This window comes from Corvus moneduloides, chromosome 3, assembly GCF_009650955.1.
Source record: "Corvus moneduloides isolate bCorMon1 chromosome 3, bCorMon1.pri, whole genome shotgun sequence".
Taxonomy (NCBI): Eukaryota; Metazoa; Chordata; class Aves; order Passeriformes; family Corvidae; genus Corvus; species Corvus moneduloides.
The window spans coordinates 91,714,847-91,737,442 of NC_045478.1; the positions used below are offsets into that span (position 1 = coordinate 91,714,847).

General features: G+C 40.8%; 1 protein-coding gene across 6 annotated transcripts in view; it reads left to right on the forward strand.

Moving 5' to 3' along the window:
- Positions 1–22,596, forward strand: part of DAAM2 (dishevelled associated activator of morphogenesis 2) — a 205,449-nt gene that overhangs the window by 72,760 nt on the left and 110,093 nt on the right. For all 6 annotated transcript variants that reach the window (XM_032102750.1, XM_032102751.1, XM_032102752.1 and 3 more), the window contains one exon: positions 10,578–10,780. In XM_032102750.1, the coding sequence (XP_031958641.1) occupies positions 10,607–10,780 (174 nt within the window). In that variant the 5' untranslated portion in view covers positions 10,578–10,606. The remainder of the gene's footprint in view (positions 1–10,577; positions 10,781–22,596) is intronic.

Genomic DNA, 22,596 nt, shown 5'->3' on the forward strand with positions numbered 1-22,596 from the left:
ACATTTGCGGCCCTCAGGGGATAAACATGTTCCTTCTCTCATAGAGGGTAGATTTCTCTTCTATTTGTATACAATGGGCCTTCATTTTGAATCATGTCTGAGGACTATGAATCCAGATCAAGTGGTGGTTTAGAAGCAGGGTTGGTTGTTTTGTTGGATTTTTAGAGGTTTTTTTCCAGTTGTGTGCAGCTGTGGTGGGAGCTGAGGAAATTTTATACTGCAATCTGTTTTTTTTGTGGAGCGTGCTCCAAGCTTTGCCAACAAGCTACAAGTAGGTTGGGCTCAGAAGCTGAAAGAACTTGCTGTATTTTCAGGCAGGCTGTTGACTTGTAGACACTTAGAAGTCTGGAGATGACTACCTGAACATTTGGTGGAGCTTCTCCACAGTTTTCTTCGGGTATCTGAGCATACATTTAAAAATGCCCTATCCTTGGGAAAGGACAGTGTGTTAAAGGTCAGTTACAATTCTAGGAAGTCTTCCCTAGATATGCTTCAGAACTTAAAATTTTCTTAATTATGAGCCTTAAAGGGCCTTGATGTGGACATGACCTCTTTCCATGAGAATCTGGGAGACTAGAACTAGCTATTGGCAGTTCAAGGATGGCAGGAGGGAGTGTTGGCAATCGGCACAGGCACCACACCCTTGTGTACCAAGTGCTCTAGACCACATGGATTGGCATGGCTTTGTAGAGAAGAACCTCACATTTGTGCTTTTTAGGTGGGGTCTCCCTGTCCCTCCTTTTACTGCACTCTTTTCTACATAGTGCTTTTGGCCAGAGCACCCACTGACCATGCAAAGAAGGTGGCTGGTTTTAGGTACTGCTTTCTTTTCAGACTCTAATAACTGATCACTACCTGTGTCACTCAGAGCATCAGATCTGTAAAATTTGACCAAAATATGGAGGAGGCCTTGTTCACTTTAATGCAATGAAACACTCAACAGCCCCAAAACCTAAAGCAGTACGTCACGGCTCTGAAACCAGCCTTCAGTGCTGGTGTAAAATCTCCTCCTGAAAATACTGCAGCAGCCAGAAAATATATTTTAGCTGGATGACACTTAAAAATACACACAGAAACAACACAAAATCTTTGAGCAAAACTCTTTCCAAATATCCATTCTTCATGAAGACTTGTTAGGTTAAAAGTTCAGCAGTTTCACCAAGCTTCTGGCTTGGAGTTCAAACCTACTTGCGTAATGTTGAGGTTTCAGGGCATTGAACCCAGAGTATCCCTGGTCAGAATGTTGAACAAAAATAAAAATGCTGGAATAAAATGCCGTATATGACCTTTTCTTAACTTGGTTTTCTACAAGGAATTTATTTATGGTGCCAAATTGACAACTCTGCAATCTGAGTACTTTAAAAAAATAGGTATTTAAAATCAATGACATTTTGATTCTGTCTGTGTCTTGGCCAATAGGAACCATCTCCAAGATGGAGTGAGCATAAAAACCCTGAGACCTGTTCCCTTAGTGAATGCATCTAGTGGCTGTTTATTCCACTAGTGAATCACTAAAGAAGGCTTTTAACTCTTGTCCACATCGGTCGCTCTTCAGTCTATGGAACTGAACTGAGAGCCATCATTTTTTTTTTTTATGTATGGGTTTGAAGGGACATGTAGAAGCACACTGTGCTTTGGCTGGGCCACTAAGCAGGAAAGTGGCAGCTCTGCAGCCTGGAACCTGGCTTTCCCAGGTGGCATTGATCAACATTAGTTTTGAAGAGATTCAGTGCCATCCACAAAAAACAGGTAAAAGTCCAAATGGTCTCTCTGTTGAGTTTTTTCCCATTTATACCCATTTGCTGTAAAGACAATTGCTTTTTCCAGAGTGTGAAGTTTAGGAAAATTTTACCAGTGCAGGTAATTGATTTACCTATCAATAGTGAAGACAGCACTTGTACACCTACATCTGTGGTTAGTTTCCAGTGGTTATAATCAAAGCATATTTCCAGTCAAGTTGAATTTTAATGTCCCATAGTGGCCCTGATCAGAGTGTTAGAATGGAAATCAATCTTTTTTATGCTATGATGACATCAGACAACAGATGAAATTTTATTCTACTAATTGTGTGAATAAGAAAACAGCATTTCACAGGGAAATAAGCAGGAGTTTGGGGGGGTGTAACTGGACCTTTACCATTTGTTGTTTTTCTTGGACCGCCCTGGCAGTTCTTACAGAGTATTTCTCTCTCAGTAGAGGCACTCTAATGCCCTCAGCTGCTTATTTTGTCTGGAAAATTCAAGCACCCAGGATAACGATGACAACAACGGTAACATTTTGACTCCCAAATCCCTTGGCAAAATAGTTACATCATGTCTGGAAATAATTGGGCAATGACAGAATGGACAAATTACAATGACTCAAACAAGACAGGGACGCTCTTAGTAATAGGGTTTTGTGTGTTCATTCTTCTGAACATGGCAGTTATTAGTGCTACTGGGAAATTCTGGATTGACTTCCTTTGTAACTAAACCCCACTCTTCCCAATAGAAATATTGGAGAGATTTTAAGTTCCTAGACCCAGCTTTAGTACTAACCTAAAGTACTAATCTGCTTTACTAGTATTCCTGATCTTATGGCATAGAGGATAGAGTGGGACACCTAGTTCTACAGATCACTCAATCCTTGGCTTTTTTCCTGAGGTGATCAAAAACGTTGCTCTGGGGTATGGATGTTTCACCCTTGGGACCTGGTCTTATGGATAGAACTGACAGACATTACTGATTAGTCAGTGTCATACAATGATTTTAAAGATATTTCATACCGTAAGACCTGTAAAAGGCACAAGACTTCATCTTCCTGTAGAGGAAAATAGTCGTCTTCTGCATTGAAGCTGAAGAAGTGACGTGCTGGTTCTGGCTGTCAGTTCGTATGTCTGCTTAACCAATGTTACCATGATCTATTTAATATTCAGTCTATGATTTCTTATATTGAATAAAGGCTTCATCTTGCGCTCCAACTCCCAAGGTACTTTTTCTGTGAAATTGCATCACTGGATTCTACCCATCACCAAAAGGAAGTAGAGAAAATTGAGAGTCTAACTTGGGTTCTGCTCTCTAGATCTGTAGCTTCTAGAAAAGGAAGTTCAGACCCACTCTGTTGAGTAGCACACACACAAACTAGGATTATAGCCTGGTCCTGAAATCATGGCCCTAGAATTACAATATAATTTTGTCAAGACTTAAAAATAATATTTTTAGGATCTGAATTATTTCAAAAGTAGAATCTGGGAATTGTAGAGACTGTTTGAAAGTACTTGCTGCTGCATGGTCTTATCCTTAGTCAGAACTGGGTTTTGGGGTGCCATCTGTGGGGTTTGTGAGATTTTTTTCGTATTTTTTTTATGCAGTGTATTTCCCATTGGCTCTTACAGCCACAGCAATTTGATGAGCAGTGACATAATAAACCAACCCATGTAGTGAAGCTAATGTTGTGGTGGAGGAAATCACTGAATAAATTCCATTATTTCATAAAGGACAAATTTATCCATGCTTGATTCATGGACACTGCTAAATGCTGTCTCTACAGCAGCATCATTACTGGGGGGTGAACCTGTTGTGTCCTGGCCAGATTCCAGCCAGGTGATTACCTTTTTGCTGGCCTACTTCTTTTATTTCTGTTTGTATAGTATCACAGTCTGTTTGGCACTGTAAAATGACTGGTTTAAGCAGGTGAGTAAGACCCTGCACTGAAGAACCTACAGCCTCAGTGGCACAGCTAGGACAATAAAGTAAAATACAACAAAAATAAAACATAAACAAAGTGTGGCACAGTCTTTGCAGCTTGTGTCATGCAGTAGGTGTCTCTTAAGAAGTATTTTTCTCTTCAATATCTGCTTTAAAAAAAAAAGGTTTTATAGTGTGAGGCATAGGAAGTGGCTACAGGAAGCCATTTCAATTCTAAGAGTTGTCATGGAAAAAAAGGAGATCTTGCAATGAAACAGTGAAAAACTAGAGAATAAAAATAAAACTGGTAGAAAAGAAGGAAAGGGAGAACTAAGACTACAAAGGAGCACCTTTCTTTTCTTAATAGAAGGGAATGGGTAATCTTTTGTGACATATATGAACACAACAAATGTGGGTCATGGTGAAGAAGGCAAGATAATTGATCTTGGTAGCAGTGACTTTCTGACTGAGAAGGAAAGGGAGGGTATCTGTAAATGCTACTGAGACTGCAGTGCTGCAACACCAGAGAACCAAGAAGTAACATTGAGGGAGGCAGGGAGAGAAGGACAGGACTCCAGACGACTCTACTCAAACCAGAAAGGGTGATTATATTTACGCAGTGTGCAATCCTGTTCATTCCACCACCATGGTGGTTTGAATTGCTGGCAAGCATGCCTAAGTGTGGAATTGACAAATTAGGATGCAAATTTGTGGTACAATCAGACACTGAGGAGATGAAGAACATGCTTACCTTGGATTAACAGTTAAGGTGTGAATTTTACTTGTTTTGTTTGCAGTCTAAGCTGTGGTGATCTCATAGCCATTTAGAAATGTTAAGGATCCATAGATTACTTGTGTATAAATGAGATGCAAGGATGTAATTAAGACTCAGCATTTGGTGTCTAGGAGGACGGATTAGTTTTGACTGTTCCCTTTTGTGTGTGAAGTCATAGTTATACGAAACTAATGCATTTGCAAACAAACAAACAAACAAAAAACTTCTTAGCAAGTAAAACAGTGAATGGATTATTTGGTCAGCTCAGTTAAGTGTAGAAAATTATTAATCTGTACTTCATTAAGGGGTGGAAAAAAGGTATAAAGAAGCATTTAACTATTACTAGCCAGATTCATGACACTGACTTTAACTGCTTTGTTGCTCTTTTCACTTTGTATTTTGAATCTTGTATTTTGTTATTTTTAATTTTTTTTCCTATGAATACAATTTAGATAGATTAATGATTAGGAGGAACACAAGGAACCTGCAGGCATATTTTTTCCTGTTTTCTTTTGTTTGGTTTTTGGTTTTGTTAGTTAATTTTTCTGTAGAGTTATTTTTTCCCTCATTCTTAGGTGAAGACAGAGAAAGTGTTACAAATTAGAATTTCAGAAGAGAAGTCTCTTACAGTTCTTTAGCTTTTTGTTGTTGTTGGGTGTTGATAAGTTGGTATCAGGTGAGATGTAGTGGATTTGTGGGCATTAGTAGACTAGCATTAGTGGTCATTAGTCACCCAGCACATCCTGAGCATCCTTAAAGTATTAAAGAGATTTTTGACAGACACGTTGCAGTAAGTAAGTTCATAGATATAGTTACACCTGACAGCCTTCAAATAGTTCTTGCCTTTTCTCGTATCTCAGAACTTATTTCTGAGGCAAATAAATGAATAAAAATTAAATAAATATGAATATATATAATACTATGTATGTAATAACAGACAATCTTTAGGTCTGTGGAATGCTTTGAAATTATCAACCATCTCAGTTTTAATGGGCAGGTGTGTAAAACAAACCAGACGTGACTTCCTGGACTGACTTGCAAAGTCCTCATAAATACCAAGAGCTCTGCACTCTTGTTTTGATGTGTTGTGGAAAGAAAAATCTGTGAACTGGCTTCAAAATGCACAGCATGATTTGACCTGCCCTCTCTCCTGTGGTGGAACTGTTAAGTGTGGGCCATGGCTAATTGGCATTGAGTAGCCACTGCTGCACAGGACCCTGCTTGTTTCCAGATCACTTCCAGTGATGTGTTGATCTGTTTTGGGTCCGATGCCTTCCTGTCCAACATAGCAGGCAGGTGTGATCTTCAAGAAGCCTTACCTTCCCTGAAAAACAAGGTTTTAACTTTGTGGGTTTTAAATATTTTTTTAATTGCTGTTTTGTGAGCTGGAGACCAGGAGGCTCCTTAGTACGGTGACAAATCCAAACCAAAGGAGCTGGGTTACTATTAAACATGCAACAAATGGATTGTTTGTCTGCTTCCTTTCCCCATCCCCCATGCAGCAATTGCCATATAGTGCACCTGACATCTGTCACATTACATGTGACAGCCATGGAAAATTCCCATGGTAATGGAACATGCCACGAAGATCATCATTCCACTGTCTGTGTACTGAAGAAGCAACGTGGTCCAGGGAACTGAGCATAGGATCAGTACAAAGCTCTTTCTCTGTATCCAGTGTGTATATTCAGACAGTTTTGAGCATGGTGCTTCTTTTCTTCATTTCATCATCAATAAGTGACGATGTAGGGAGCTGTTTTAATACCAGGAAGTTCTCATGGTTTATTATTTAATAATTGAATAATATAGAGTTTTAACTTGGATTTGGGGGCTGTGGGTGAGTTGGTTTATATTCTAAACCAGTCTGAATTCAGATTTCTTTCTACATCAGTGATCACACATTACATCTACATGTTTTATCCTGCCACAGAGAAAGATAACTTACAGGGAAATGCAAATTATTGACTTTGTTTCCTTTCCTGTTAGCATAAGATAGTGTGGGCAGTGATTCTTCATCATATATTTAGTCCCATGCATCCCACTCAGGTGAGAGCTGTGGCTACATCCACTGATATTGTGTGTCTGTTGATGATCAGTGAAGATTCACCTCTGAAAGTGTTTACCATTAATGCTTCCTTATGTTGTGAACTGGTGTTGCATGACTGTGTGTGTTTAGTTGACCCACTGAGTTCTCTTTCTTCCCTTTTTCCAAAGGTGGTGATACAAAAGTAGTTTTCTCTATTTTAGTTACAGTTATGCTCCGGCTGCTAAGTGCGTTGAAGGACAGAGCAGTGAGATAAAAACTACAATAATCAGCTCTCTTGCACAGGAGAGCTGCTAGCAGAGCAGTTGTTTCATGTGTCTTACTGTTTAGTGTATGTTGGCATGAAAATGACAGTCTCTGAGATGAGAATGAAGAGAAGAGCGAGACTTAACGAAGCAATTTAGAAAGCAATTGAAAGAGGAACCTCGTGGGCAGTTAGCATGGATCTGATCCCATGTGGCTAAAACTTCTGATAAGGCTTGGAAAAATTGCATTAGCTAAATTATGTTTGGTCACTGGGCCAAATGGTTTAGAAATGAACACGTACGCCCTGTCAGAGGAAGAGGACGTTGTTATAATTAGACCTTGGGCAAAGTTCCAGGCTGTGACTCCTGACCTGAGCCGAACCACAGATGGGGCTGGGGAGCAGAAGAGGGATTGCTATGAGGAGCGGGTGTGTGGTTAGCTGTTGAAATGACAACAACTTGTTTGTGTTGTGCAAAAGGGCAAAACAGTAGAACTGAGAAGAGCTGTGGGAGGGAGTTATGTGTAATAGTGGGATTCTCTCCAGAGAGAGATTTCCTATTGATTCTCACCGGGAGTGTATATATAGAAATACATAATTGCACATGTTTCATTTTTACTTGCCAGAAGTTGAGAGGCAATAGAGCTTAGATATTAGAAGAAAACCCCCTACCTTTTGTTGTTTTCATAAATTTTTAAGTCAGCTTTGCTATCAATTACCACTCAGAAAAATGAATGTTGCTCTTTTCTTCATTTTCTTTGTTGTCTCCCACCCTCCTCATTATTTGTAAGCACATTTTTCCCAGATTTGATTCTTGACAAAAGAAAGGCAAAAGAGAGAGAAAGGAAAGAAAAATTTTATTAACTTGGAGATAATTAGAAAATGTTTATTTTTTTGATCACCAACAAAAATCAAGAAGTTTTAATTAGTTATTAAATAGCATAAACCATGCAACTTACAGGATTCTGAAGGACATCTACTTAACTGGCAGGCTTAATCTTTAGAGAGACAGTGCTCCAACTTAGAAATTTCATTCATTCATTAACTCATTCACTCACTCATTCATTCATTCAGTGATTCAATTCTAAAATACCTGTGCTGGATTCCTGTGTAACAGTCCTCATTTGCTCTTATTTTGACAGCATCTAGACACCTCACCTACGCACACAATTACAGTATTGAAGCAATACAGAAATGTTATTTTACCCATCTATGTTAGTATGAATTTCTTGCCTGCTGCCTATAGAGGGATCTGGAAATTGCCAGTGTTAAGGGTACAAGTTGTGCGATGGAATGATGCTTTGCGAAAGCGAGCTTACTGTTCATGTGAGCTCTGCACGCTTTTGCAGAGTAGTAAAAACTAAGTAGCCTTGAGTTTCACAAGTGTGGATCCCAAGGAACTGCAGATTCTGTAAAAAAAATCACAGTAAGAAACATTAGCTTGTGTGTTTCTCAGCATTATGGATGAAGAAAGCCTGGAGACCGACAACCCCTTAGATTAACCTGCTTAAGATGAAAGCCAAGTCATGAAATTTCAGTGCAGGACAACCTGTGGTAGCCAGACCAGGGCAGTACTCACCCTGTAGAAAATGCTGAGCTTCACATCCATTCACATAGTACTCATTTCCTGGTAAGGTACCTCTTTTGGCGAAGTTTATCAAAGTCTTGATCTGAGCTCATAAAGGAAAATGTTATGGTCGTATCACTTCAGTGGCTCAGCCAGTTCTTCCAAGGAGGATTCATTGTCCATGCCCTAGAGAATGCTGGTCCTTTGATGGTTGGTGGGGAAGCCTTTAGACAGTGGGCCAGAGCTTGGTTACAACTGAGTTGATGCAAATGTATTTGTATTGCACGTAAATCAGGTTTGTCTCATTGAACTGAGTTCCTTCCAAAGGAAAGTTTTGTCAAAGTAATTGGTTCTAATCTCAGTCATGACCGGATTGCCGTAAAGGGCATTGCACTTGGAGTAATAACACTTGAGAAGATGGTCTGTAGTGTACAAGTTTAACTTCCGAGGCTCTCTTGTGAAATCTTTTAGCAACTGAATCTCTTAAGTGTCCACTACTGAGAGGAAACAGAAATTGCCATGCACTTCATTGTGATAGATTTGAGAGCATTTTGGTTTTGCTGACTGAAGCTGTGTCAAAGACCAGTTCAGTTTTAAGTTGACCTTTGGCATCTCCTAGTGAGAAGCCGATGTTTTTATGAATGGGCTTTTGAAGCCAGCAACATCCTGCCCTGGTGAATCCTGCTGGGATGTACCACCCCTTGCAGAGCTGGCATAGAGAGCAAAGCAAAGTGGGCATGCCAGAAGACAGTATTTTTTACCAGCTTGGTTTCCTTTCAGCTACGTGAGAGTTGCAGCTGATGCCCCTCTAGTACATAAGAGAATGTGCTAGATAAATTAAGCCCAGCACAGAATAGGGCAGGTGATTCCTGCCAAGCACATGGTGCCATAAGGGTGGAGGTTTGGATGGTCTGTGCATTTTTTTTGTTGTTTGTTGCTTAGGTTTTTCTTCAGTGAGCATGCCAATTTCTGCACAAAACGTCCCTGGAGACCTTCTAGCTGTGCTCTGTATGTGAAGTCCCACTATGCAACTGCTGTCCCGAAGGTGCTTTTCCTTGCACAGCTACTCAGTCTCTATGAAACCTCAAAGCAGCCTTGTTCTGGCAAGCAAACAGACCAAAGCACTGTGGGGCAGGTTAGGGCAGCAGCTGCTCTGATGACAAAGCTCAGCTGTGTTGCTGCTGATACAGCATCCAGCATCCTGTGGTTTGGTTCACCTGCCACCTCCCTCCTGCTCCCCTGCCCTATGCCCAGGGAGACTGGCTTCACAACAAGCTTTAATTATTTACTGTCTAAGGATATGGCTTATTCTGCAGATTAAGTGAAAAAGTGAAGTCCTTAAAAATATAAAACAAATAAGCCCCTGAGCTGTCAAACAACAAGTCCCTTAAAAGGGCAAAATATGTGGCTCTCTGTGCACTGCACAGATCCCTCCTTTCAAATTGCTGGCAGGAGACTTCCTGTTTGGATGGGCCGCGCACAAACGATGTTGTGTGGTACTGAATTCAGTCACTTCCCAGCTTCTCCTTCAGGCCTCCTTTTGCCTCCCTTTATACTCCTGATACCAAAGCCCCTCAAGCCTGGGTCCTGTCAAGATGGGATCTGGCAGCTCAAATGTAAATCTGAAAGCATGCATTAGCACTGTGCTGTTTCTTCCCTGAATACACAAAGCAGCCCAAACTAGTTATGTGTGTTTGAAAATGGGATGGACAAAATGGTCCTACTGTGATAGTCCTGGCCATGAAGGAATAAGTGAATGTTTGGTGGTCTGGCTCTGCAGTGGTGGAAAATTGATGTCTGCTTCATTGTTTCATTGTTTTTTAAATTTTGGTCCAACGGGATACCTTTGGAAGATTCTTCCACATGTTTGGGGTAAATTCTCCCATACATGCTTTTTTCCTTCTGATAGTTCCTTTCCTTTATTGTAGTAGTGAGAGAAAAGCCAAAACCAGCATTCCATGGTAGCATTCAGTCTTGGCTACTGAGTACTGCTGATAAATCTACCTGCTGGGAAATTCCCCACTGAGTTTGTAAAACTTTTTCAGAAAAACTGGGTGAAGTGATTCTACACTGCCATGGAAGAACATGTTTATACCATATGAAGGCCTAGCTACCTTCTCGAGCTTGAGTGTTTATTTTGCTCTTTTGGATATCAGATCCTTCTGTCCTCTTCCAGCTGTTACTCCAGTGACAGCCATTGTAACTGCACAGAGCTGCACAGATTCAACAGTCTTGTTTATCATCTAATGTCTGTTGGTTTTGTTTTGGTTTTTTTCCTACAGAACATGATCAGAAGATAGCATCATACACCATGATCATGGCCCCCCGGAAGAGGAATCGTCACGCGTTGGGGTTTCTTTGTTGCTTTGGAGGTAGTGACCTCCCTGAAATCAACCTCAAGGACAATAACCCCCTCCAATTCCTTGAGTTTTCTGTCCCAATCCCACCAGCAGAAGAGCTCAATGCCAGATTCGCCGAACTTGTGGTAAGTTTCTGCTGACAGATCGATATATTTACAAAGTGGATGAACTCTTCCCTTTAAAGGAGGAGTAAGGGGACTTAAGGGATTTATTAGAGAGCTTCTATTGAAGCTTTTAAAAAACCCTTTTCATTCTTGTATGACTGGTTACTTAGTAGGAGAAAGGTGGCAAAAAACCACTTGATAGTGGCACTGGGTATAAATACAAAAAAATGTTTAAATGTGCTTATTTATTCCTATAGCACTAGGCAATTCTCCAGGTGTAGGATTGGGCATATTAGAAGAGACCTCTCAAGTTGTCTAGAGAGAGCTGACAGTCAATTTCTTGTTTACAACTTTGGCATAAAATCTGCTGTATAATATAATACAGTGCAAAATCTTAGGGTTTGCAGACATTTAAAATAAGGACTATTTGGTTTTGTTGATGAGTAGTATTCTGCTGGTGAGGTATAAGAATCAGGTGACCATGCTAATTATGTTTCATCACATAGCTGTCTTTGAACCATGAAATGGTGCTGTTGCAGCAACAGCCATAAACAGGAAGAGAAGGAATTATTTCAGATGAACTTCGTTGTTTGCTTTTGTGGTAAATGTTGCAGACTCCAGGAGCCAGACACTTGCTTTTCATGCCTGGCATCAAATGACTTCACTATCTTTGTCTTCTTGTTCAGCCTGAATGCAAAACACAGGCAGAGGTCACAGGGCTGGGTTGTTTTGCAAACTGTGTCGTAAAGATGATGCCCATTTGATGCAGCTGATTAGATTTCTCATTGCCATTCTGAGATTAGAGTTTATGTAAAGCAAGACATCTGTAAGTGTATGTATGCCTGAGGAGTGCAACTGAAGTGAGGAATAGAACAGAAAATATTGGATCTCAGCATCAGAGGAGTTTGCCAATAGTCTTTCTAGCTTATACTTAACATTAGCCCAATAGATTCTTGTCCATGGCCATAGCCTTGAAATGCTATAGCAATGAAGATAACCATATAATTTGCATATTCAATTGGAGGTTAATATATGGCCAACTATAGTATGTCGTACCAAATACAGGGACAGCTGTAGTTTGTCAGATCGGTGGTCTGACAACCTAGCCCAGGCTCCAGTTTCAAGATGGGGTCTAAAGCAGATGGCTAGGGGAAAATACAAGGTGCTGGAGACTGTAAGTTGTGGCCATAGGGTGGTCTTTTCCAGGATACTCTCCAACCCTCTAACAGTTTTCAGCTCAAGAACTTCCTCAGTCAAAAGTTGTGTTCTGTGTACATAGTAAATTGGTATGGAATTCTTTTCCATTAACTGTTTTCGCTTCCCCAGCACCCATTAGCATTGTCAGTATTCTGTGGCAGGGGCACAGAAAGGAGTCAATAGGATTTGCAGCTGTTTCAGGAAGAATAATGTGTGCAGCAGAAGAGAGCCTACTTGCTTCGAAGTAATTTGCAAATGGGGAATCTCCTCTTATGGAAATATTTCACAAAATTTGGGTCTATATTTAGGTCAGTTTGCTTTTTGTGTGAGACTGCTTGAGTTCCTCTTAGAAAATGCAGCTGTCTGACTGGAGAGTTCCATGTGGTGACAAGAGTAAGAGTATAATCTGTAATCTGCTCTGCTGACGATTTATTTCTGGATGCTGCTTAACTATTGGTTTTCACATGCAAAGCTTGAACTGCTGTATCAAAGTTCATCTCTCTCCAATACCCAGATCCATTGAAGCATTCAAACCAGCCTTCCTGAAGACGTCACCAACAGATGTGCTGTGCTCCTGAACTTGGCTTGCTAAACCTTGAACTTGTTTACCTTCGGGTCACAGTGAAAGACCTGCTTGAGTTGCTGCTGGGTTTTGCTTATTGAGAAGGGTATCAGTTTTATGAGGAGTTTGAGAGTTTGTGGTGGTATGAATGATGCTTTTAACTTCTAGTTTTATGTCTGGCAAATACTGGTGTTCCATGTGCTTGCTTGTGGCAAAACAGCTCACAGCTGCCTCATGGAAGTCTATTAAACAGTATAATTTATAATGTTTCTGGTGCAAAATTTAATGACAAGTATATGTGATGATCTGTAAAAATTTTTGGCCACAGTAGTTTGAGAGTTGTTGGTTTATGCTATAACTTATTAAATGTGCTGACAGCTTGTAACTGGCATATGCATTTCAAACAAATGAAGCCATTGAAATGAAAACAGATCATATTCAGTTCTTATATTTAACGATAGCACCCCAGCCATCATTGCATGAGAAGTGAGCTGGGAGAGAAAAGTGCTATTTTTCAGAAGGTTAATGGTGTACATCACACATTTTTATAAAGCAGCCAGATAGGATGGCAGTGCATGTCCATAGGAGTTCCTGATTAGACAGGTAACATGAGAGCAGTTAAGGGCTTTATGTGTGAGTAAGTTATTATTATATCTCACACTATTATGTGTGAGAGAACCTGGGCTGGAAACTGGGTTGGCAAAATGCAGAATTTGCCTAGAAGGGTTACTTTGTCCACAGGTCTGGATTAATGCATGTTCTATGAGACACTAAAATAAAACAGGCTACATCTGTATTGACAGCTCAGATGAGATTTTAATTGGATTAGAAAGATTCAGTCTGTAAATGCACCAGTGTAAATCAGCGACCTGGAAGTGCCTGAGAGAGCTCTGTGCTGTGTGCTAGCTCCCTGCTGCTTATCCTTTAAGGTCTAGTCTGGGTGCACCTGTACTATATAAAAACCAGATTTGAGTGTAAAGCCTTTTGACCCAAATCCCCGAGTGAAATGATGACACCAACATCATCTGAGATCTGTAGTGAGAAGAGCATTTGTGTCAGCTCCTTGAAGCAGGCCCAGGGGCTATAGCCTCATCTTGCCATCTGCTCTGCAAAGGGTATAATGAAACATTGGTGTGGTTGAATGACTTTTTAAAAGCCTTGTTTTTTCCCTTGTTGCAGTTAAAATGTGGGGCATTTTCCCATGTAAGAGTTAATGACAAGAAAACTAAGCATAGCTGTGCTGGAGAAGTCTCCCTTGTGACAAATTTTCCAATCCAGTAAATATTCAGTATGTTTCTGCCTTGCTTTCTGAGGAAAACTGGCATTTTGAGGACCAGGAGCATGTCCTCTTCTCCTGTCCTTGTCCTTAAACTAGTATCAGGAAAAGCGAATTTTGAGATGTCCATTTTTCAAGGGGAAGAAATTAGGAACATGTCAGGATTCTTTATTTGTGATGGGCTTGATGCCTAGGTTTTAACTTTTCTATTTTCCTGATTCTGTACTGCTTAGAGTGTAACTCTGAGGTTTCTTGTAGCTTGATAATTTCTGCTCACTTGTGCTAGGTAGACATAACAAAGCCTCTCTGGGCCTGTTCTCCAAGGTCACCCAGACCATTCTAGGCCCAAAAAGTATAATCCAAAGAGCTTCTAAGGGGGCCAGCGGAGGGGAAATTACATCATTGAACTGAAGCTTTAATTGGAGAGTTAACCCTGATATGCTAATGGACCACACCTATAAAGGTGTAAAGAACTCATGACCTGTCGTCCATCTTGGGGTCCATTTTGGCAACAGCCTCTGGCTCCCAGGGTGTACCTTTGAAGGCCTTTCAAATAAATACCTATTTTATTCTTTTACTCCTGTCCAGTCTCTGTGTCTAGGAGGCCTCGTGAGGCATCAGGCTCACATGACCCATTCCAGGCTTTCAAACTTGCTTGTGTAGTCTCCAGACTGAGGCAGATACGTGCGAGCTGCTCCGTTTGGGAGATACACCCAGACCATCCAACTGTGTAATGGCAGCTGCCTGACTGGACTCTGACCAAGGCAGTGACTGTGAGATGATAAGCTGATGCTGATTTCAGCTGAAATGCCTGCTCTTCTTGCCACTCAACCAGAAAAACAATTCTAGGATGGATCCTTGGCTTTTGTGTTACTTGAAGCTGGATGCTGTGTTTATGCCTTGTCTGATCAATTAGAAAATTTAAACAGAAACAGTTACTGCTGATAGGTCCCAAATTCTATCTTGTTTTATTCCATTGGGAACATGTGCAGGGAATAGGTCTGAATGAAGACTGTGGCCTATAGTGATTTGGAATGATTTGGTTTGGGCTAAGACAGGAGATGATGTACCAGCTCTCAGGACATCTGCTGGCAGTGACTGCCTTGGGATTAGTGCGGTGGTAGCAGTACAGGTAAGTCCTTATCAAAGTCTAGATACACAAAATACAAAGAGAATAAAAATATTTGTGGCCCCAAGTTTTGCCCCTCAAAGGCCGCTTTTGTGAAAGAGGACAGAACAGCTGGCGTTAGCATCTCCCCTTCAACGAACAGGCAGAGGGAGAAGCTCTAGGAAGCAGCATGTGTGGGCTGGTCCTGTACCTCAAAAATTGTAAAACTGGCTGATGTGACCATCATCACTTCTGCTTCCATTCTGCCATGTGCAGCACTGTAAAGTGCTGCTACAGATGGCGGTCTGTTGGCAGGCTCCAAAATGGTTTTGTGCCTGCTGGCAAAAATATCTATGGTAGGAAAATACGTTTTTCCTTGTACAGATTTATTGACTGATCAGGAACTACAGAAGAATCTGGAAGAACTATTGTAAGGCAAAGGGAAATAACTTTTTCATGGAACAGTTTTTCTATGTCCTTGTTCATATTTGTTAGCAGCAGTGTATTCTTGTCACAGTGGATTCTGATGCTTTCTGCTCATTTTTAGAATCCTGGACTCTTCTTGATGATTAAAGATGGTGCACTGCTTGACACTAAAGATTTTGCCATCTAGATCTCTTATACCAGCAACCTGATCCCAGATTGGAACTCAGATCATACCAAGAAGGGTGACTTAAATGCTGGCAATTCAGAAAAAAACAGAAAAACATGGAGAATGCTAGCACAGAGGAAAGAGCAGTGTAAAGCACTTGTGCTTTTGTTGTTTTTCTTTTTATTTTTTTAGTGACTGTGAGATGGTCATGGTATTTGAGAAGGTGGAGTGCAAGATTCTGTATTTTAAGATGCAAGGTCCTTGGGGGAGAAATGGAGTTGTCTTTTGAGTTTGTTTTCAAAGTTGATTGTGTCATTATATCCTCCAAACTTGAATGGGTTACCTTCAGCACGTTAGATTCTTATACTGGGGAAGATGTGAAAAATGCTTACTGTTATACTTTTGTGGTCTTATCTGCCCTTGAAGCATTCTCACATTTAGCTCAGGTGGGATATTGACTGGAATTCCCTGTCATGGTTTGTTTCTCTTACGTTGCATTTGAACCCATTTAATTTTTAGTTTGGGGTTTTTTTCCTTTTTTTTTTTTTTTTTTTTTTTTTATTTTTTTTCTCTGAGTCCCTAAGGAAGGGGTTTTGTTGACTTTATGGGTTCACAAAATCTTTTTGTCCATATTCCTATTTACCATCTTCACAGGCTTTTCCAGAAAAAAACTTAATAGATACTTTTGGCATAAAATCTAAAGGTCAGGTTGCTGCTCAGGTGAGGCAGCATACACTCTCCTCTCTCTAGATCTAGCATTCTGATCCTGTTGCAAACTCCCAGATTTTGTGGAGAAGATGCATATGGAACTGCTGTGTATTCCTGAACAATAAGACCACTGGAAATCAAGCCCATATTTTCCCCGTAATATTGCCTGAGTGCAATTAAATGAAGATGGAAGCGAGTGCTGAACAAAGGTTTCTGTCCTTCCCTCAGCCCATGCTGGGAACCATGACTGAAACAGTAACCGTGGTTTCTGGCATCAGAGTTGGCTCACTTTCTGAGTTAAAGATGAACGAGCTCAGGAATCTAGCTGGAAAGAATGGCAGTGGTGTTAGTAAAGAGAAGAGAGAAAATAAGAGTAATGTTAATTCCTTCTCCTTCAATCTCCTTGAATAAGAGCTGTACAGAGGAACTCCCATGAAGATGAAAAATATGAGGTGGAGATGTGGCAGGAGAGTCCAAGCAGCAGAGGCAGCAACTCTGTATCCTCTGAACAGTCTGATAGCTTCTGTAACCATGACTAGAACTTTTCAATGCTTTGGGTCACCTGAGGAAGGAGGATATCTACAGCAAGATACCTGTTGCTTTACTGTACCTTTTGTTCTTGCCTTTTTACTTTGTCCTCTCCACCACATGGATCTCTGTTGGTTTTTCCGCACTTTCTACTAATCCCTTCCTAAGTAAATCAGTGTCTTGGTCTTGCCCTGAAATAGAGCTGTGGAAGTAGTGCAGTGTTTGCTGCTGTTCTGTATATTACTCTGCTCTCTTGGTTTCTCAACATACCAGGCTAGTATTTGTGAGCACTTTAGTGCCAGAATGCTGAAAGGAGTAGCTAGTGTTCTCTGCGTACATGAGCCATCCACATGACTGGGATCTATGCTTGGGCTCTCAGCACAGAGGCAAAGGAACAGTGGGGTCACCATAGACATATTTCTATTAGCATTGGATGACATCACCAGTAGCATAAAGTTTGGGAAAATTCTGCTCTTTGCTTACTCTCTGAAATCTCTCTACATCTGTTCCTTCTCTACCTTAAAAGAGAGTAAAATTCTGTGATTATTGTCTCGTTTCCCAGAGGAGAGAAAGTTGATGTGAAAAGGAAGGAAAAGAGTTTTATGTTGAAAGAGTAAAGCATGGAAATATCTGGGAATTTGTTTATTTATTTCATCAAAGGAAGCAAAACAATTTCTGAGCAAGGCATCAGTTTGGCACACACTGGATAACATACCTTCAACAGCCACGGGGAGATGAGGTCCAAACCTAAATAACTGCAGTAGTGGTTTCTACTGCAAACAGCTGACTTAGAAGTAGCAACTTCCCTTCATGCCTCGTTCTCCCTTGCAGACCATTTAGTGTAATGGATACAACATAAACCTCAGATGAAAACTAGGCTTCACCACATTGAATAAGTACTCCCATATATCACCCGTCCCACTCAAGCTTGCCAAGTCCTAGCTGTGGCAGTGTTCGTGAGGCCCCTTTTTTGGCTCTTCAACCTGCAAGAGTATTTATGTGGTAAAAAGTACAAGAAATGCTTCCATTGTGATCTTTCATGTGAATATAGACAAAATATGTCAATGTGTGTAGGAACATTAGCTGACAGCATCAGCTGTGTTTCTCGGTTTTTGCTGATGAGCTGGAAGAACAAAGTTCCCCATTTCTCCTCCAGCTCTCTTGTAATATTTTTTGGGAAGCAGAGATACAGAGTTGCCTATTCTGTCTCTGGGCTCTCTGTATGGAGCAACACCTTTCCAGAAAAGTATCCTCTATGTCTGAAGCTTATTTAAGTCTTATTTTCTCATTGAAAGATTGTGACTTAGAAAGACATGCATGTTAGGTCCTTGCTTCAGCCCCCAAACATGTGTCGTGTATTGATAACTGTATTTACTCTCATTTAAATTCAGGCATGTTACCAAGATCTGAGTGTTCAGGTTCTTAGTTAGTCTTATTATTAGTCTTTTGAGTCATTCTATCCCAATGCTGGGTTCATTTGAATACAGGGATTTACTTTCTGTGTCCCTTGCCCTGCATGTAAATCATAGGTTCAGACTATGCCTCTGACAGGCCTGCAGCTTTGAGTTGTTGCTCAATGCAAATTTCTATGCAACTACGATTTAAAAGTCCCTCTATTCTCTTTTGCCCATAGGAGGAAGTTACTTAATTGTGTGCCCATCCCTCATCCCTTCTGTGCTTCTCTATAGTTAATTAATCTACCTAATCTGTCAGGAAGTGTAACGCCAAACGCACTCGACAGCTGCAATCCCCACCCCAGTTATTACTTCCTTTCTTGCACTTAATGAGGATGCACCAGTGGAGGTTGTAAGAAAATGCTGCTGATGAGACCAAGGCAGAATTTTCCTGACAAGAGGCTCATATCCAGAAAGAAGCCTTGGCATCACCCTCTGAGTAGAAGATGCTGTATCTGAAAACAGAGAAAAAGCAAAGCTTTGAGGCAGCAAATCACTTTCTTCACTGATGGCGTCCAGGCCACAAAAACTTTCCTTTCTCTTGGGTTAGTTTATAGTTGTCAGATGAATATTTTTCATGCACTCAGATGCACTTGTCTTCTGTTATAATAATGGCAGAAGAACTGGGTGGTTTAAGATTTCTCAAGCAAAGGGTGCTGGGGCTTGGGAGGTAAAAGCTCTTCATGGTATCAAAATCTGTCTAGTTAGGGACAGAGTTCCTTTATGTCCAGCACAGTCCAAGATTGTAAATACTCAGGATACCTCTTTTCTTTTTTAATTTTCCACACAGGAAAATTACATTTCCATACCTTTCTTATTTTTCTTCCTGCTCGACAGAGAGGCTTTTTCATAGTGTTGGGTCTGCTTTACATGTGTCCCATATGCAATATATGTGCACAAGTCCCTGATTTTAATGCACATACCACTACAAGAAGCTTTCTGTAGTTATTTGAGTCCAAATCCATAAGAAGTATTGTATTTTAGGCTTTGTAGCAGAGACAGCTTCCCCTTTCAGGTATCCACCTACATATTGATTCCTATGATAGGGACAGGCTTATGGCACTGAGTGCAGCACCAGCACTTTCTCACTTTAGGCTCCCTTCCAGTAGGTGCAGCTGGTTGGCAGCTCCCAGCTCCCTGACCATCTGTGTAAGAAGCAGCAGTCACTATGCTGCAAATGTGTGAGACACAGATGCTGTGAGAGGAGCATGAGATGGGAGCCAGGTCTCACACTCCATGTCTGAAATCAGTAGGGTTGTGTAAACAAATGTAAATCCAGACCTTGTCTTACGTGCGAGATTTTGGGTGTGAAGAAGCTGGGGGTGTTACCAAAGTAGCTGTGTAGTTTTAAGGATTTTGTACAGGCATACATTGTGTTTTAGATGTTGCTGCTTTACTATGGACAGATGTACCCAATGTAAACCAGTTCAGTTTCACTGAAGACAGTAGCAGAGTTACATCGTTCTCCATTGACTCCATTGTGGCCTGTGTGGTATTTTCTGCATCTGTGGTGGTTGTTGACTTCTGAATATCCCAAGGAGAGCATACTGACTGCCTTTCTGGAAAGTGGGAAGGGTCGTGGTCATGGTTGGAATACTTGAAGGGAATGTTTGAGTGTGCTCTGAGAATGATTTGCTTAACAGTAGACATGAAACACCTGAGAAAGATCTCACAGGACTACATATTTTTAACAGGGTAATGCTATTGTTCCATGGGAACATGCAGGGAAATGCATGTACTGCATCCAGGGCAAAAGAGGAGAAGTACTGGATTTTGGGAGCACGACAGATACGTAGCTTGGGATGCAGGAGGGGAAAGAACAGATCTACCACTAGAGGATGGATGTGCTAAGTTGTCAATCTTATTTCTTTCCTCTATTGAATGCTTGGGAGCTGTCATGATATTCTAACCGTGAAATCATGGATAAGGCTTGATGTTCAGAAATCTTGTGTCCACACGTTTCTAACACCTGCATCACCTGATTTGATAATACTATCATGTTTTGGCATATCTGCAAGTGTTAAGCAGTGTAACATAAAAAGAAAAAATAACATAAAGCTCTACTCTGGCCTATTTCCTTAGTATGGCATAATTAATATTTGAATGCTTTTGTGTTCCACTGTGGCTATAACAAAGAGTCAGCAACTTTCTGGTGAGCCTGAGGGCTGCTGAAGTGATAAAACACAGATGATATTGATAGCAGGAGTCATACTAGCTAGCTGGAAGGATCAAATTAACTTATCTTTATTTCAGCTTTCTGGAGCTTTTCCAGCTATGCTTGGATGGATATAGAATAGACAATTTTCTACCCTTTTCCTAGAATTGAACCACCATTCTCATATATTTCCTGCCACTTTGCCTGCTGACTTAGAGTGGGCTCTCTTCATTAGAAATAGCATAAACAGCAGCATTACAGGGATGTCCTATTGCCTCAACATTTTGGAATGGCTTCTCTGAGTATGATTCCTGCCCTTCTGTGGTTTCTATCCTTTAATTCTCTTTATTAGTGTTTTATGATTTTCAGAGTTGTATTTGATGGCTTAGAAATCTATTATTAAGACCTCATCCCTCACCTTCTGGAGAGAATATTTGAATCTAAATTTGGTCTGCTAAGGAAAGGTGAAAGATTGTTATAAATCAGATAAGAAAGGTAATATGGGATGAGAAGGTGCCACCTGGAAATGCATCTGTGAGAAATGACAAGAGGAAAGTACTATGTGTTGCAAGGACCATGTTGGCCAGATTGCAACTGGACAGGAGATTGTGATAAGGAGGAACAGTGTCTTCCAAAGTGTTGAAGAAAAAGACACAACAAATGAAGTAACTGTGGTGCTGAAGGGAGAGTGAAGACCGATTGCAAAGATGGAGGTGATACAGGATGAATGCTAGGCCAAGATAATCTTTTGACTGTGTTTTTAAAGTGAATGAACATGCACGGTGAAGAAGGGAGGTTGACTGACAGATGTCTATTTCTTATGCAGCTCATAGAGGAGGGGCTGGATCTGAGATGTTGTAGGAGGTCTGTTTTGATACTTAGGCTGATGTCAGCAAGAAAGGGGAAGCCAGATCCAATATATAAAATTGCAGTAATTTATAATAATTCCTCACCTGAAGCTGGGGAAGCAGTGAAATTTTGCAGTGAAATTTTCCAGTGAAGGGAAAAGGTTGAGAAACAGGATGGGATGTGTCTTGCTGGATAGTAGTTATCCTTAGGGAGGTAGACTGTAGCTGGGGTTTAAGAGGAACTGTTAACAAAATAAGATAATTCAATGGAGAAGAAGATAACAATCATGAATTATCATCTGTTTAATATGTTGACTAAGATTAGTTTCTGTCGTTGCTCACCTAGTAACAGTTTATATCAGATATAATCATTGCTCAGGTAGTGTATCATACAGCCTGAAGGAGAGTAGGGGAAAAGGGTTTGTAATTATGTCATGTCTCTGTGGATAGGTGGATTCTATCTTCAAACAGTACTCAAGGTTGTTTATTGTTCAGGGGGCTCTTTCAGTGTTGAAAGGAAATGACCTCTTCTTGTCATTTGCCTGGTGTGCAAGACTTCAAAGTGGGGAGCACAAGGTGCTACAGGTGAGGTGGATGGAGTAGCACCTTTTTAGGGTACAAGGTTTTCAGGTCAGCAGTTTCCTGGCACCTTCCTCCACACTAGGTAAGGGGAAGCTTTTGGTGTCACTAAATACAGGAGAGGTCCTTCTGTTCATCCTTCAGCACCAAGTGGGAGCAGCACATGGAAAGCAAGTGTCAGAAGGTGCTTTTTCTGTCACTCATCACACCGGACTGCCTCCACAGCTGCTCTGGTTTGTGTTTTTTACTCTGAGGAAGTACAGACAGATGCCTTCCACCTGGCACTGAAACAGCATTAACCCCAAGCTTTTAACATTAGGTACCTTGTTGTCTCTAAGCTTGATGGGAGGAAAACCTTTCAAGAACATTGTATTTTCCTAGCTACCCCTGCCAGTTTACACTACTAAATTCATGCATTTGTGAGTTTGTTCCCTTGTGTGACACAGGGAATAGTAATGCTTCTTAAGCCAGTTTTGATACAGCATTGTAGCCAGATTGAAAAGGTGCTGAAAAGATGAAGCACATGTACATTATAGGCAGTACAGGAGTCTTCCAGTGGCAAATTTATTGTTTTTGAAGAACTTGGGAGCAAATCTCTATCACTGCCTCCTGTCATAGACATTGCTCTGCTCTTATCTACTTGTTCTTTTTTTAGGGACAATCTGATGCAAGACTCTACTGCCTTCCTGTAGGTGCAGTGGTGTATGCAAAGAGGCCCTAGTCAACCTTTGTATATTCTATGCACTTTTACATTAAAAACACTTAAGGGCGTCTTTTAATTTTGCAGTTTCCCATCATTTGTAGGCCACATAAAGGGCAAGACTGCCCAC